This window comes from Dendrobates tinctorius, unplaced genomic scaffold, assembly GCF_039654945.1.
Source record: "Dendrobates tinctorius isolate UK_male_01 unplaced genomic scaffold, ASM3965494v1 ptg000162l, whole genome shotgun sequence".
NCBI lineage: Eukaryota > Metazoa > Chordata > Amphibia > Anura > Dendrobatidae > Dendrobates > Dendrobates tinctorius.
Genome location: NW_027361829.1, coordinates 22,412,486 through 22,427,500, shown reverse-complemented (window position 1 = coordinate 22,427,500; position 15,015 = coordinate 22,412,486). Strand labels below are relative to the sequence as shown.

The 15,015-nt window shown below is 41.9% G+C and overlaps 1 protein-coding gene across 3 annotated transcripts in view; it reads left to right on the top strand.

Moving 5' to 3' along the window:
- Positions 1–15,015, top strand: part of GOLGA4 (golgin A4) — a 245,424-nt gene that overhangs the window by 218,528 nt on the left and 11,881 nt on the right. For 2 of the 3 annotated variants that reach the window (XM_073549893.1, XM_073549891.1), the window contains one exon: positions 1,099–1,144. The exons of the other annotated variant lie outside the window; for it this stretch is intronic. In XM_073549893.1, coding sequence (XP_073405994.1) covers positions 1,099–1,128 — 30 coding nt within the window. In that variant the 3' untranslated portion in view covers positions 1,129–1,144. The remainder of the gene's footprint in view (positions 1–1,098; positions 1,145–15,015) is intronic. 3 annotated transcript variants of the gene reach the window in all.

The following is a 15,015-nucleotide window of genomic DNA, read 5'->3' as shown; positions in this document are numbered from 1 at the left end:
GGTGGGATCGTTAGGACATCATTATGTGTGACGGGGGCTTAAAACCTCTTCCAGAGTGCTCTGGACCTCAGACTTGGCCGAAGGTTCACCTTCCAACAAGACAACGACCCTAAGCACACAGCTAAAATAACAAAGGAGTGCCTTCAGAACTACTCTGAGACCATTCTTGACTGGCCCAGCCAGAGCCCTGACCTAAACTCAATTGAGCATCTCTGGAGAGACCTGAAAATGGAACTGGAGAGGATCTGCAAGGAAGAATGGCAGAATCTCCCCAAATCCAGGTGTGAAAAACTTGTTGCATCATTCCCAAGAAGACTCATGGCTGTACTAGCTCAAAAGAGTGCTTCTACTCAATACTGAGCAAAGGGTCTGAATACTCATGACCATGTGATATTTCAGTTTTTCTTTATAATAAATTTACAAAAATTTCTACATTTCTGGGGGGGTTTTCAGTCAAGATGGGGGGGGTGCAGAGTGTACATTAATGAGAAAAAAATGAATTTTATTGAATTTACCAAATGGCTGCAATGAAACAGAGTGAAAAACTTAAATGGCTCTGAATGCTTTCTGTACCCACTGTACATTAGCAGTACCGCTACCATAGAAGTCCCTCACTTGTGTCTGTGTCATGGTAGGACTCGTAGCACCTTGACCCCATCACTGATTACAAAGGCACAGCACTGCACACACAGGTGTGGCTGTACCTGGTTCTTATATTGAGATTGAGCTGTAATATAAAGCACAGCAAACCCACTGTGCCTGTGTAAACCATAAGAGGGCATTCTGTAGGTCAAACCCTGATTGCCTTTTTTAAGGATATGCCATAACTATATATGCCTCAAGTTCTAATGGGTCCTTAAATGTAACTGGTTTATTTTCTCCTATCAGACAAAAATTCTCATGCTCATTAGTTTGATTATGGCAGCTCTGCCGGTACTACAGGAAATCCCTATAGAATACTGTGTGGCTTAATTTGGCTTCCAGCTCCCCCCACCAGTTACCAAATAATCCCTCCATGCTAATATGCATAGGCATGTGTATCACTAACCTTCATGTCAGAATTAACTGCAGTAAGCTCTTTTCTCCCTGGCTTTGTAGTTTACCCCGCCTCGCAGTGGTATCTTCTGAATCCGTAAGCATGCGGGTGAGTGAAGAAATGTGTTCTATTCTCTATATTAAGCTTGTTGTGTTCCTATTCTTAGTGCTTCTTAATATTGCTCTGCAGTTCTTCCCAAGTATGATTGGCACTTTTCTTCCGTCACCGCAGTCATCATTCGTGAACATCCATCATTCTCTTCCATTCTTTTTCATTCTTTAATATATAGTTAGGTCCATATACAGTGCCTACAAGTAGTATTCAACCCCCTGCAGATTTAGCAGGTTTGATAAGATGCAAATAAGTTAGAGCCTTCAAACTTCACACAAGAGCAGGATTTATTAACAGATGCATAAATCTTACAAACCAAAAAGTTATGTTGCTCAGTTAAATTTTAATAAATTTTAAACATACAAGTGTGGGTCAATTATTATTCAACCCCTAGGTTTAATATTTTGTGGAATAACCCTTGTTTGCAATTACAGCTAATAATCGTCTTTTATAAGACCTGATCAGGCCGGCACAGGTCTCTGGAGTTATCTTGGCCCACTCCTCCATGCAGATCTTCTCCAAGTTATCTAGGTTCTTTGGGTGTCTCATGTGGACTTTAATCTTGAGCTCCTTCCACAAGTTTTCAATTGGGTTAAGGTCAGGAGACTGACTAGGCCACTCCAACACCTTGATTTTTTGCCTCTTGAACCAGGCCTTGGTTTTGTTGGCTGTGTGCTTTGGGTCGTTGTCTTGTTGGAAGATGAAATGACGACCCATCTTAAGATCCTTGATGGAGGAGCGGAGGTTCTTGGCCAAAATCTCCAGGTAGGCTGTGCTATCCATCTTCCCATGGATGCGGACCAGATGGCCAGGCCCCTTGGCTGAGAAACAGCCCCACAGCATGATGCTGCCACCACCATGCTTGACTGTAGGGATGGTATTCTTGGGGTCGTATGCAGTGCCATCCAGTCTCCAAACGTCACGTGTGTGGTTGGCACCAAAGATCTCGATCTTGGTCTCATCAGACCAGAGAACCTTGAACCAGTCTGTCTCAGAGTCCTCCAAGTGATCATGAGCAAACTGTAGACGAGCCTTGACATGACGCTTTGAAAGTAAAGGTACCTTACGGGCTCGTCTGGAACTGAGACCATTGCGGTGGAGTACGTTACTTATGGTATTGACTGAAACCAATGTCCCCATTGCCATGAGATCTTCCCGGAGCTCCTTCCTTGTTGTCCTTGGGTTAGCCTTGACTCTTCGGACAAGCCTGGCCTCGGCACGGGAGGAAACTTTCAAAGGCTGTCCAGGCCGTGGAAGGCTAACAGTAGTTCCATAAGCCTTCCACTTCCGGATGATGCTCCCAACAGTGGAGACAGGTAGGCCCAGCTCCTTGGAAAGGGTTTTGTACCCCTTGCCAGCCTTGTGACCCTCCACGATCTTGTCTCTGATGGCCTTGGAATGCTCCTTTGTCTTTCCCATGTTGACCATGTATGAGTGCTGTTCACAAGTTTGGGGAGGGTCTTAAATAGTCAGAAAAGGCTGGAAAAAGAGATAATTAATCCAAACATGTGAAGCTCATTGTTCTTTGTGCCTGAAATACTTCTTAATACTTTAGGGGAACCAAACAGAATTCTGGTGGTTTGAGGGGTTGAATAATAAATGACCCTCTGAATAAACTTTTCACAATTTAAAAAAAAATTAAACAAAGAAATAACATTCTTTTTTGCTGCAGTGCATTTCACACTTCCAGGCTGATCTACAGTCCAAATGTCACAATGCCAAGTTAATTCCGAATGTGTAAACCTGCTAAATCTGCAGGGGGTTGAATACTACTTGTAGGCACTGTATATTTGGACAGAGAACATTTTTCTAATTTTGGTTCTAGACAGTACCACAATGAATTTTAAACAAAACAATTCAGATGCAGTTGAAGTTCAGACTTTCAGCTTTCATTTGAGGGTATCCACATTAAAATTGGATGAAGGGTTTAGGAGTTTCAGCTCCTTAACATGTGCCACCCTGTTTTTAAAGGGACCAAAAGTAATTGGACAATTGACTCCAAGGCTATTTCATGGACAGGTGTTGTCAGTCCCTTCGTTATGTCATTCTCAATTAAGCAGATAAAAGGCCTGGAGTTGTTTTGAGGTGTGGTGCTTGCATTTGGAAGGTTTTGCTGTGAAGGAAACATGAGGTCAAAGGAGCTCTCCATGCAGGTGAAACAAGCCATCCTTAAGCTGCAAAAACAGAAAAAACCCATCCGAGAAATTGCTACAACATTAGGAGTGGCAAAATCTACAGTTTGGTACATCCTGAGAAAGAAAGAAAGCACTGGTGAACTCATCAATGCAAAAAGACCTGGGCGCTCACGGAAGACAACAGTGGTGGATGATCGCAGAATAGTCTCCATGGTGAAGAGAAACCCCTTCAGAACAGACCACCAAGTGAACAACACTCTCCAAGAGGTAGGGGTATCAATATCCAAATCTACCATAAAGAGAAGACTGCATGAAAGTAAATACAGAGGGTTCACTGCACGGTGCAAGCCACTCATAAGCATCAAAAATCAAAAGGCTAGACTGGACTTTGCTAAAAAAAAACATCTAAAAAAAAGCCAGCACAGTTCTGGAAGAACATTCTTTGGACAGATGAAACCAAGATCAACCTCTACCAGAAAGATGGAAAGAGAAAAGTATGGTGAAGGCGTGGTACAGCTCATGATCCAAAGCATACCACTTCATCTGTAAAACACGTCGGAGGCAGTGTGATGGCTTGGGCATGCATGGCTGGCAGTGGCACTGGGTCACTAGTGTTTATTGATGATGTGACACAGGACAGAAGCAGCCGAATGAATTCTGAGGTATTCAGAGCCATATTGGGTGCTCAGATCCAGCCAAATGCAGCCAAACTGATTGGTCGTCGTTTCATACTACAGATGGACAATGACTCAAAACATAAAGCCAAAGCAATCCAGGAGTTTATTAAGCAAAGAAGTGGAATATTCTTGAATGGCCAAGTCAGTCACCTTATCTCAACCCAATTGAGCATGCATTTCACTTGTTAAAGACTAAACTTCAGACAGAAAGGCCCACAAACATACAGCAACTGAAAACCACCGCAGTGAAGGCCTGGCAGATCATCAAAAAGGAGGAAACACAGCGTCTAGTGATGTCCATGAGTTCAAGACTTCAGGCAGTCATTGCCAACAAAGGGTTTTCAACCAAGTACTAGAAATGAACATTTTATTTACAATTATTTAATCTGTCCAATTACTTTTGGTCCCTTTAAAAACAGGGTGGCACATGTTAAGGAGCTGAAACTCCTAAACCCTTCATCCAATTTCAATGTGGATACCCTCAAATGAAAGCTGAAAGTCTGAACTTCAACTGCATCTGAACTGTTCTGTCTAAAATTCATTGTGGTAATGTCTAGAACCAAAATTAGAAAAATGTTGTCTCAGACCAAATATACATGGACCTAACTGTATATGACATCTCTCCATATGTTTCATCATCTTTATTAAACATCCAGACTGTCTATTCCATTCTGGGTTTTTTTTCATTTAAAATACAAGTAATATTGATTTTTGGCTATGAAATATTGCTATTCTTGCTTTTACAAAATATTTCATTAGTTCTATGACTTTGTCTTCTATGTGAAATCAAGCACTTATAACACTTGTCAACATTGCTTCTGCTAATTTGTGTTGTCTCATTTCTTAGCAGACCATTGGAAGATTGATACCTCATACCTCTGATGCCATTTAATTATATATGTAAAATGGAAAAGTTTTTTCTTTTTTCTATTTATTTATTTTCATTTTTAAACTTCCCTGTGGGTGGCCAATAATGGAAAAGCAACCATTATTTTATCTATTCTATGTATAGACAGCAAAGATAAATGTCAATAGATTATTACAGTTTCCATGAAGATTATAGAGAGTATATGATGGAAAGCTGCTTAATCATTGTTTTATACTATGACTTAAAATAGATAAATTACTCGGACATATTTTTATCTCCTAGAACTTAAAATTTAGGACCTAAATTATATATTTTTTTTATATTTTTTCTTTAGTATAAAAAGCAAAATGACACAAAATTAAAAAATCAAGGCAAATCTTTTAGATGACGGATTTCACTGTGAATATCTTGGGTGCAGAAATTACTTTAAATAGTGGTCTGGCATGAGGCAAGTTTTACTAGACTGTTAGGGTTTTTTATGAGTTTTGGTGCTGAAACTGAGGAGAAAATCTCCAAATCCTTCTCAAAAACCTGGAATTTCCATTTAGTTTCTGCTTCAGGAAGATTTAGTGTGCTCATACCCTTAGCTGGTTGGTGGCCAATGTGCTTAGAGAATACTGTGTGTACCATGTTCTGCCTATCTCCGTCCACCAGTGAATGGCGCATAGGAGCTCACTACCACGTACATGAAACTTAATAATATGCTGACTGTCTATATTGGTCAATTGGTCAGTAGCGTGAGCATGCATACCCCACACTGTGTTCCGCTAATGATACAAGACTAGTATCTTCAATAATCCAAATATCCCACTCATGCTCCTAGACTTCTCATGAGATGTACCAATTCTCTGTAATGCACTATCCTGAACAAGTAGATTAATTCCCAATGCTCACACTTTTAAGCTTTCCCTAAAAAGGCATTTCTTTAGACTTGCCTATCGCCTCAACTCACTTATCTAACTATTCCCGTTTTGCCCTTCCAAATTTTTTCCTCCAATTCTAGTCCCTTGTATCATCTATATACACGCCCTTCATACACGTAATAGCCCTCTGTGTCTGTACTTGTGCACATACTGGCTGGTTACTGGTTCATGCAATATTATTTGAATATTCTGTTTATTATTTTCATGGCTGGACTATACAATACTATTTACCTTTCGTGTCTCCCCTATTTCCTCATAGATTATAAGCTTGGTATGTCTTAAATTATTTGTTACTCTGTAATCTCTAATCTTGTCTGTTCTGTGCCTTCTGTGATGTAAAATGCTGCGGAATATGTTGGTGCTATAGAAATACTTATTATAATGTAGTAGATCACTACCTCCTGAAATTAAAGGAATGTGCCAGTCTGGCCTGCACCTCAGGATAGCATGTAAACGTTCTGCATTGCCATCTGTACAATGTGCACGGCCAACTTCTTGTACCACATCTTGGCTTTCCGCAACGAACTGTAGGGCTGAAGAATTTGATTAGAGAGATTGACTCCCTCCAAGTTATTATTGTACTCCAGGACAGAGACCTGCGGTAGTTCTGGAAGAGAAGGATTTGAAGAGTGGATTGCTGTTGTAGAAGTTTTCTATGTAGAAGTGATAACCCTGATCCAGCAGTGGGTGCACCAATTCCCACACAATTTTTCCACTTACTCCCAGGACAGAGTGGTATTCAAGGTAGTTGAATCTCCTGCATGTACCCTAAGGTTCTTTTGCACAGTTTGTACATTTTTATTCTGTACCTGGCCCTCTTACTGGGCAGGTATTGCCTGAATTTAAGTCCGGTTGAAGTGAATTAGGGACTTGTCCACGCAGATGTTCCTTTGTGTAAGGTACACCTCAGCAAACTTATTGCTAAAGTGATCAAAGAACATCCGAATTTTGGAAAGTCGGTCAAAGTTTAGGTCAACTCAGGTGGAGGTCATTATCGTTGAAATGCAAAAATTTGTGAAGAGCCTCAAAGATTTTCCGGGTCATAGCCATTTGTTCTACAAAATGTCAACATTCCGATTTTGCTGAACTCCTGGCTTCTTCACTATCCCTATGTGAAGGTCAAAATTTCATAATTTCTACAGTGTCTACAGTAGAATGACATAGTGATGTTTTGGGAAAGAAATTGTTGGTTGTGTAAATTTGTCTGGGCCACCATGAGATTTAGTAAATTCTCATAGAAAAAGACTTTGAGAAAATCAATTTTTGTGAGGCTGGGTATATCAAATAGGATTCCTGATTGGGCCACAAAATCAGGAATTTGAGGTTCATAATTTTCAGGGGGTGAGGTCCATAGTAGTCACTAACTGTGGGTGCTGGCTCTTTTGCTGTCCTGGGGTGTCTGCATGGGGGGGTAGTTATCACTGGCGGAAGAAGAGGATGAGCGAAAATAGAGGAATATGGCATCCTCTTCCTAATTATTGATTTGGAAGGCAAGGAAGAAGTATGACTCTTTGACTGAATATAGTGCTTGGCTAGAGTGGGACGTTTTATCTTTCACTTGCGCAGTGTATGTCTGTGCATGTTGGATAACCAGATTGTATTTGAGTGTGTGTGTTTGGTGAAACATTTTTTTTTTATTACGGTACTTTTAATTTATTAAATTTACAGTAGAAAGAAAAATTAAAAAAATAGAAGAAAAGCATTTAGAAATAAATGGTAAAAATATAAAAATGAGACTATAACATTGTAGTTAAATAAATGAAACTTACTGAACGCCCGCAGCTAAATTACTAAAACTGTAATTCTGTGCAGTAGAATAAAACGTAGTATAATTGCCACTAAATACCACTATAATTTTCCAGTTAAGTTGAGAAACTATATTTACTAAACGTACATCAGTAAAAACATTTACTGAGCACCCGCAACTGACACTAAATTTGATTCTATACATTAGAAAAACTAGTAAATGTGAATTACTACAGTATATTTTTACTGTGCATTACACTGTCCCAATTTTAGGTCGATCAACTAATCTAAATTATTTGTATTTGATACTTTTTTTTTTACACTTTACTATCTGACTCTAATTGTGATTTCACTTTAGTAAAAAATACTGTGTAGTATTAGTGAATTACTGCAGCATATTTTTTACTATGGATTACACTGTCCCTAATCTAGCTCTAGCAACTATTGTATTTTTCGGACTGTAAGACGTACTTTTTCCCCAAAAAATGTGGAGGAAAATGGGGGAGGGGGGTGCGTCTTATAGTCCCTATGTACCGGCTCTAGCTGTGGTGGGGAGGTGGGGGGAGCGGCATCGGCGGAGCAGCGTGTCACAGAGGCAGGTGGCTGCAGTTAATTCCTGTGCCCGCTAAAGAAAAATGAATGTTCACTGCATTCCACGCCCATGGCCGTGTAGGGCAATGAATATTCATTTGTCTTTAATAGCATCTTGTCCCCAACCCTGGTTTTGGTATGCATGGGCCCCATCCTTATGATTGGCCCCATCAGAAAACATTAAAATAAAATTACACTTACCTTCCTGGCGCTCTTCAGTAGCGCAGCAGCAGGAAGGCTCCAGCTGACACTGTGTGCGCTACTGAAGAGCAATGAATAGTCACTGCTCTCTGCGCACACAGTCCCGGCGTGCAGAGCAGTCAGTATTCCGGCAGTTCCCCTTCGACTTGCAAGGAGCGTATGACTTCACTGCCATGTGCTGCTTACAAGCATAAAGCAGCTGCTGGCAACGGCGCAAGATTCTGCAAGCGAGCGCCAGGAAGGTAAGTGTAATGTGTTGTGTGTGTTTTTTTGTTTGTTTGTTTTTTTATGTTTTCTGATGGGATCATGCATACCAGGATGGGGGTGGGGGGGCCAATCATAAGGATGGGGCCATGCATACAAGGATCGGGATGGGGGCCAATCATACCAGAATAGTGTTGGGGTCATGCATACTAGGGTGAGATGAGGGCCCTGTATACCAGGATAAGGATGGAGGCCCTGCATTCCAACATAGAGATGGGAGCCCTGCATTCCAGGATAGGGGTGGGGCCATGCATACTAGGATAGGGATGAGGGGGACCGTTCCTACCAGGATAGGGATGAGGGGACCATGCATACATTTTTTTTTTCTTAATTTCCTCCTCTAAAATCTAGGTGCGTCTTATAGTCCGAAAAATACAGTAAACTAGTTTATTTTTATTTGATTTTTTTTTCACACAAACTATATACCTATTCGTCATGTTCGTCACTGATCAGCACTCGGTGGATACAGGACGCACGCACTGAGGTGGTGCAAAGGGGAAAAAAATGGACTGGGAAAAAAAAGATCCTAGCCAAAAGTGAGCGCAGATTCTGATAAGTCACGTGCATCACTGATCAGCACTCAGCAGCTGCAGGAGGTGGTGTAGTGCAAAAGAAAAAAACTTCCTTAATTGAGTGATCAAGTACTGGTTAGCACTTGGTAATAGAAGGGGGGGGGACTGGGAAAGGGGTTAGGGAGAGAGGGATTAGGGTGGATTGGAAAAAACAAGGATCAGTAGGGTCTTCTACATCCTTATCTTAAGCACTGTGTGGCACTTCAAGTCTCAGGTAGATCTGGAGCTGAAATGACACAATGACTGCTCTGTGCATGTCTACAAGCTCGAAATGAGGCAGTGCAGAGCAGTCTCTGAGAGGTCAGACTGCCCTCCTGCTCACAAGTTGGTGCAGTTGGACATAATCGTCTGATCGCACCAATCAGCGCCGGATTGCTGACACAGCGCTCTCCTAGCACCAGCCTATAGCACCTGTTATAGCACCGGTCATAGCTGGACATCAATGTTTCAGGAATTTTCATTTGCCAAAACATTGAAATTGCTTTGATTTGCTATTCGGAATTGACCAGCCAATCACAGCGATTGTGGAGGAAGCGTTGAAACTCTTCGTGGCGACGAGTCTCAGTGCCCTGCTATCAGAAACAGCAGACACCTTCATCCAATCACCATGCCTTCAGACACATTGGCTGCATTATCGACGTGACCTAACTGTACTTCATAGGTTGGCGACACCTTCCCGACCATGACGTGTAGGTATGTCGAAGATCGTGAAGGGATTAATTGTTTTCACACTGTTGCTGTAAGCGTGGTTAGACAATTTTTATTTTGGGGGTCAGTACAATTACAGCGTCGACAGGGTTATTTAGTATTTTTATAATTTCTATAATTTGCTTCCTTTGCACAATAAAATGTTTTCGCAATTTGTTTTTCCATAGTCATACTCTAATAGCTTTCATTCATAACTGTTTTGTTTTTGTTTTTTCTTATAAATGCATCAACTCTACATAAAAAGTTTTGTATTGAGTGAGTTTTCATTTATAACGGTTTTGTTTTTGTTTTGTTTTTCTTATAAATGCATCGACTATACGTAAAAAGTTTTTTGTATTATGTGAGTTTTAATTTATAACTTCTTTTTGTTTTGTTTTTTTTCTTATAAATACTCTAATAGCTGTAACTTTATTTTTTTATCGATGGAGCTATATAAGGGCTTGTTTTTTGCAGGACAAGATGACATTATGGATAACATTTGTTTTATATGTAATTTTATTATCACCTTTAATTCTGCTTTGTGTGTCATTATGACCAAAAAGCTATGTTTGGCGTAGTTTTTTATTTTTTTTATGGTGTTCACCAAACTGGCTAAATAATGTGAAAGATTCAAAGACTGATTTTTTCCTGACGCAGCGATACCAAATCTATGTACCGCATATACTTGTGCATAAGCTGAGATTTTCAGCCCATTTTTTTGGGCTGAAAGTCCCCCCCCTCGGCTTATACACGAGTCATATACCTGTGGGTGTCACAGATCATTCTTACCCCGCGGTTTCTGCAGCTCCCCCCCCGCTTCTCCATAGTCTCCCTTCCTGCTGCCTTCAGCGGTCACGTGGTACTGCTCATTAAACTCATGAATATGCGCATATTCATGAGTGTAATGAGCGGTATCACGTGACCGCTGAAGGCAGGAAGGGAGACCGTGGAGAAATGGGGCTGCAGAGACCGCGCCAGGAGGGGGGGTAAGTATAGCGATATTCACCTGTCCCCCAGTCCATCCCTGCTCACCGCTCCCTGCTGCGTCCTCTGTCTGTGACGTTTAGCCAGCAGAGGGCGTGGTGACGTAGTTAGTGCGTGCCCATGCCCTCTGCTGCCTCAATGTCACTGACAGACGATGTGGCAGACAGCGGTGAGCAGCGATGGACCAGGGGACAGGTGTATATCTCAGGTTCCGGGTCCTGAGCAGGAGAGGCGAGTATGGCATTTTTTTGCAGCAGCAGCAGCATATGGGGGCATAATATATGGAGCATCTTATGGGGGCAGCATATGGGGGCATATTCTATGGAGCAGCATATGGGGGCATATTGTATGGAGCAGCATATGGGGGCATATTCTATGGAGCAGCATATGGGGGGCAGCATATGGGGGCATAGTCTATAGAGCAGCATATGGGGCAGCATATGGGGGCATATTCTATGGAGCAGCATATCGGGGCAGCATATGGGGGCATAGTCTGTGGAGCAGCATATGGTGGCATATTCTATGGGGACAGCATATGGGGGCATATTCTATGGGGCAGCATATGGGGGCATATTCTACGGGGCAGCATATTGGGGGCATATTCTATGTGGCAGCATATTGGGGGCATATTCTATGGGGCAGCATATAAGGTATATTCTATGGAGCAGCATATAGGGGCATATTCTATGAAGCAGCATATGGGGGCATATTCTATGGGGCAGCATATGGGGGCATATTCTATGGGGCAGCATATGAGGGCATAGTCTGTGGAGCAGCATATGGTGGCATATTCCATGGGGACAGCATATGGGGGCATATTCTATGGAGACAGCATATGGGGGCATATTCTATGGGGCAGCATATGGGGGCATATTCTACGGGGCAGCATATTGGGGGCATATTCTATGGGGCAGCATATTGGGGGCATATTCTATGGAGCAGCATATAGGGGCATATTCTATGGGGACAGCATATGGGGGCATATTCTATGGGGACAGCATATGGGGGCATATTCTATGGGGCAGCATATGGGGGCATATTCTATGGGGCAGCATATGGGGGCATATTCTATGGGGACAGCATATGGGGGCATATTCTATGGGGACAGCATATGGGGGCATATTCTATGGGGACAGCATATGGGGGCATATTCTATGGGGACAGCATATGGGGGCATATTCTATGGGGCAGCATATTGGGGGCATATTCTATGGGGCAGCATATTGGGGGCATATTCTATGGGGCAGCATATAAGGTATATTCTATGGAGCAGCATATAGGGGCATATTCTATGAAGCAGCATATGGGGGCATATTCTATGGGGCAGCATATGGGGGCATATTCTATGGGGCAGCATATGAGGGCATAATCTATGGAGCTTCATATGGGGCATAATCTATGGAGCATTTTATGTGGCATAATCTATGGAGCATCTTATGGGGCCATAACCTTTATGGAGCATTATATGGGGCATATTATTCTATGGAGAATCTTATGGGGGCATTATTAACCTTTGTGCAGCATTATATGGGGTGTATTTTTATGGAGCATCTTATGGGGCCAATCATGAACTGTATGGAGCATTATATGGGGCTCCTGATTCAATATGGATATTCAAAAACATTTAACTTACTGATGTCTCAATTTTACTTTTATTGGTATCTATTTTTATTTTTTAAATTTACCAGTAGCTGCTGCATTTTCCACCCTAGGCTTATACGTGAGTCAATAAGTTTTCAAAACAGCTAACATAGAAAAAATTCAAAAAAAAACTCACACAACAAGATATGGCTTTACCAAAACCCTGTCTGATGACAAATGCACATTTAGCAGCATGCAGCTGGCCTCCACTAATAGAGGCAAGGGGCAGCTCAGGTGCAAACTACTGATAAAAATAACCACCCTACACCTAACAAACCATGGTGGGGTTGGCTGCCCAGTAGGAAAAATGCACATAGATAAGGCTTGCATAGGACGTCAGTCACACAGGCAAGTGTGATGAAAAGTGTCTGGCTTGCAACCTATTAAAGACGCCCATAGTATTATCAGGCGGGCTGCTACAGCCCCAATAGACCAAGCCAACAGAAAGAGGCCCGACTGCATCCTACAAAAAAAGATATAAGTGCAAAAAAATAATGCAGACAATGAGTACATTAAATGAGGTATTGGTTAATATTTTGGCCAAAATAGATAGAGCCTGCAAGCCAACGTCAAGGCTCCTCATGGTATTGCAGGTCCCTAACACTAATATCAAAACAGCTAACATAGAAAATATTCAAAAAAACTCACACAACAAGATATGGCCTTACCAAAACCCTGTTTGATGACAAATGCACATATAGCAGGATGCAGCTGGCCTCCACTAATAGAGGCAAGGAGCAGCTCAGGTGCCAACTACTGATAAAAAGCCTGCCTGATAATACTATGGGCGTCATTAATAGGTTGCAAGCCAGACACTTTGCATCACACTTACATATGTGTGACTGACGTCCTATGCAAGCCTTATCTATGTGCATTTTTCCTACTAGGCAGCCAACCCCACCATGGTTTGTTAGGTGTGGGGTGGTTGTTTTTATCAGTAGTTTGCACCTGAGCTGCCCCTTGCCTCTATTAGTGGAAGCCAGCTGCATCCTGCTATATGTGCATTTGTCATCAGACAGGGTTTTGGTGAGGCCATGTCTTATTATTCAATAAGTTTTCCCAGTTTTTATGGCAAAATTAGGGGGTACTTTTTTATTAACACGAGGTGCTACATAGGAATTAAAGCAATGTGGAAGAAAAAAATAATTTTTAATTTTTCCCATAAAAATTTTGCTTTTACCCCAATTTTTCATTTCACAAGTGTAAGGCTAAATTCCCACTTGCGCCGTTTTGCGCAGCGTTTCGAGCGCACGTAAAACGCATGCAAACTCTTGTAAACGCTGCAATATTTTGTCGCATCAGCATGCACATTACGACAAAAAATGCAGTGTTTGTATGCGTTTTCAAGCGTTTTTCCATGCGTTTGCATTTTTTAATGCTCATGGGTTGTCTAGGTGTCACATTTCACAGGAGGAAAATCCTTGAAAAATTCTTGCAACAGACTCCACCAATGGGACATCAATGGTCGAGTGTTATGGGAATTCTTTATATAGACCCTGTTTACAGCCGAATTCTTCACATTTGCTTGCTTTTTCCTTTGTCAACATGGATCTACGCTGGAAGAGTTTTCACTTCATCTTGGAGCTGGACATCGCAATGGCTCAGGCTTATGCAGTTGCTTGCCATTAACAAAGGGAGAGAGAGAGACACAGCGAAGACGGCAGCAGCGGCGGTTGTGGATACATCCGATTATTGAACTCCGGGAGAGCTGTGGAGCGTACTACACCCTCTACAGCGAGCTCCAGGGAAACCCGGAGAAATTTACAGACTACCCGAATGTCCCAACAAAGCTTCAGGGATTTACTTGCTTGTGTTCAACAATCCATCCGGAGACAGGACGCACAGCTCCGTCGTGCGGTTCCTCCCGTGGAACGGCTCCTTGTCACATTACGGTACGTATTGCAAAACCAATGCCTGCATAATTTTCTTTGTTCTGACATGTACTATTCCAAAGCTGGCAGAATTATTGTTCTGCCATGTAGTAAACAAAGGCCTGCAGAATTATTTTTATGCCATGTACTTATTTTTTTTTTTTTTGTTTAAAAAAAATATACATAAATATTAGTTTTTGTTCTTTCTCTGTTTCGCAGATTCCTGGCTACTGGAGAGAGCCTATCTTCACTCCACTTCCATACCGGATTGGAATATCCACCTTATCTGCAATTTCCCCAACTCTTTGGGAGCGGTTGATGGGAAACACATCCGTCTAATCAAACCCAAAAGAACAGGCTCTGAGTACTATAACTACAAAAAGTATATCCATAATGGGATTGGGGGAGCTATGTGCCAGCACAAGGGGGCAATGTGCCAGGATGGGGGTTATATAAATACCAGGATGAGGGACATATGCGGTATATGATTTGAAAGATGGACACTGGCATTATAAGACACACCTCCATTTAACATAAAAAAAAACATTTTTTTCTCTTTTTCTTCACCAAATTTGGGGGTGCATCTTATAATCAGGTGTGTCTTATAAAGCGAAAAATACGATACTTTTCTACAGTACTCATGGCCATTACGGATGCAGACTGTATGTTTGTAGCTGTAGACATTGGGGCATTTGGCCGTGGGAATGA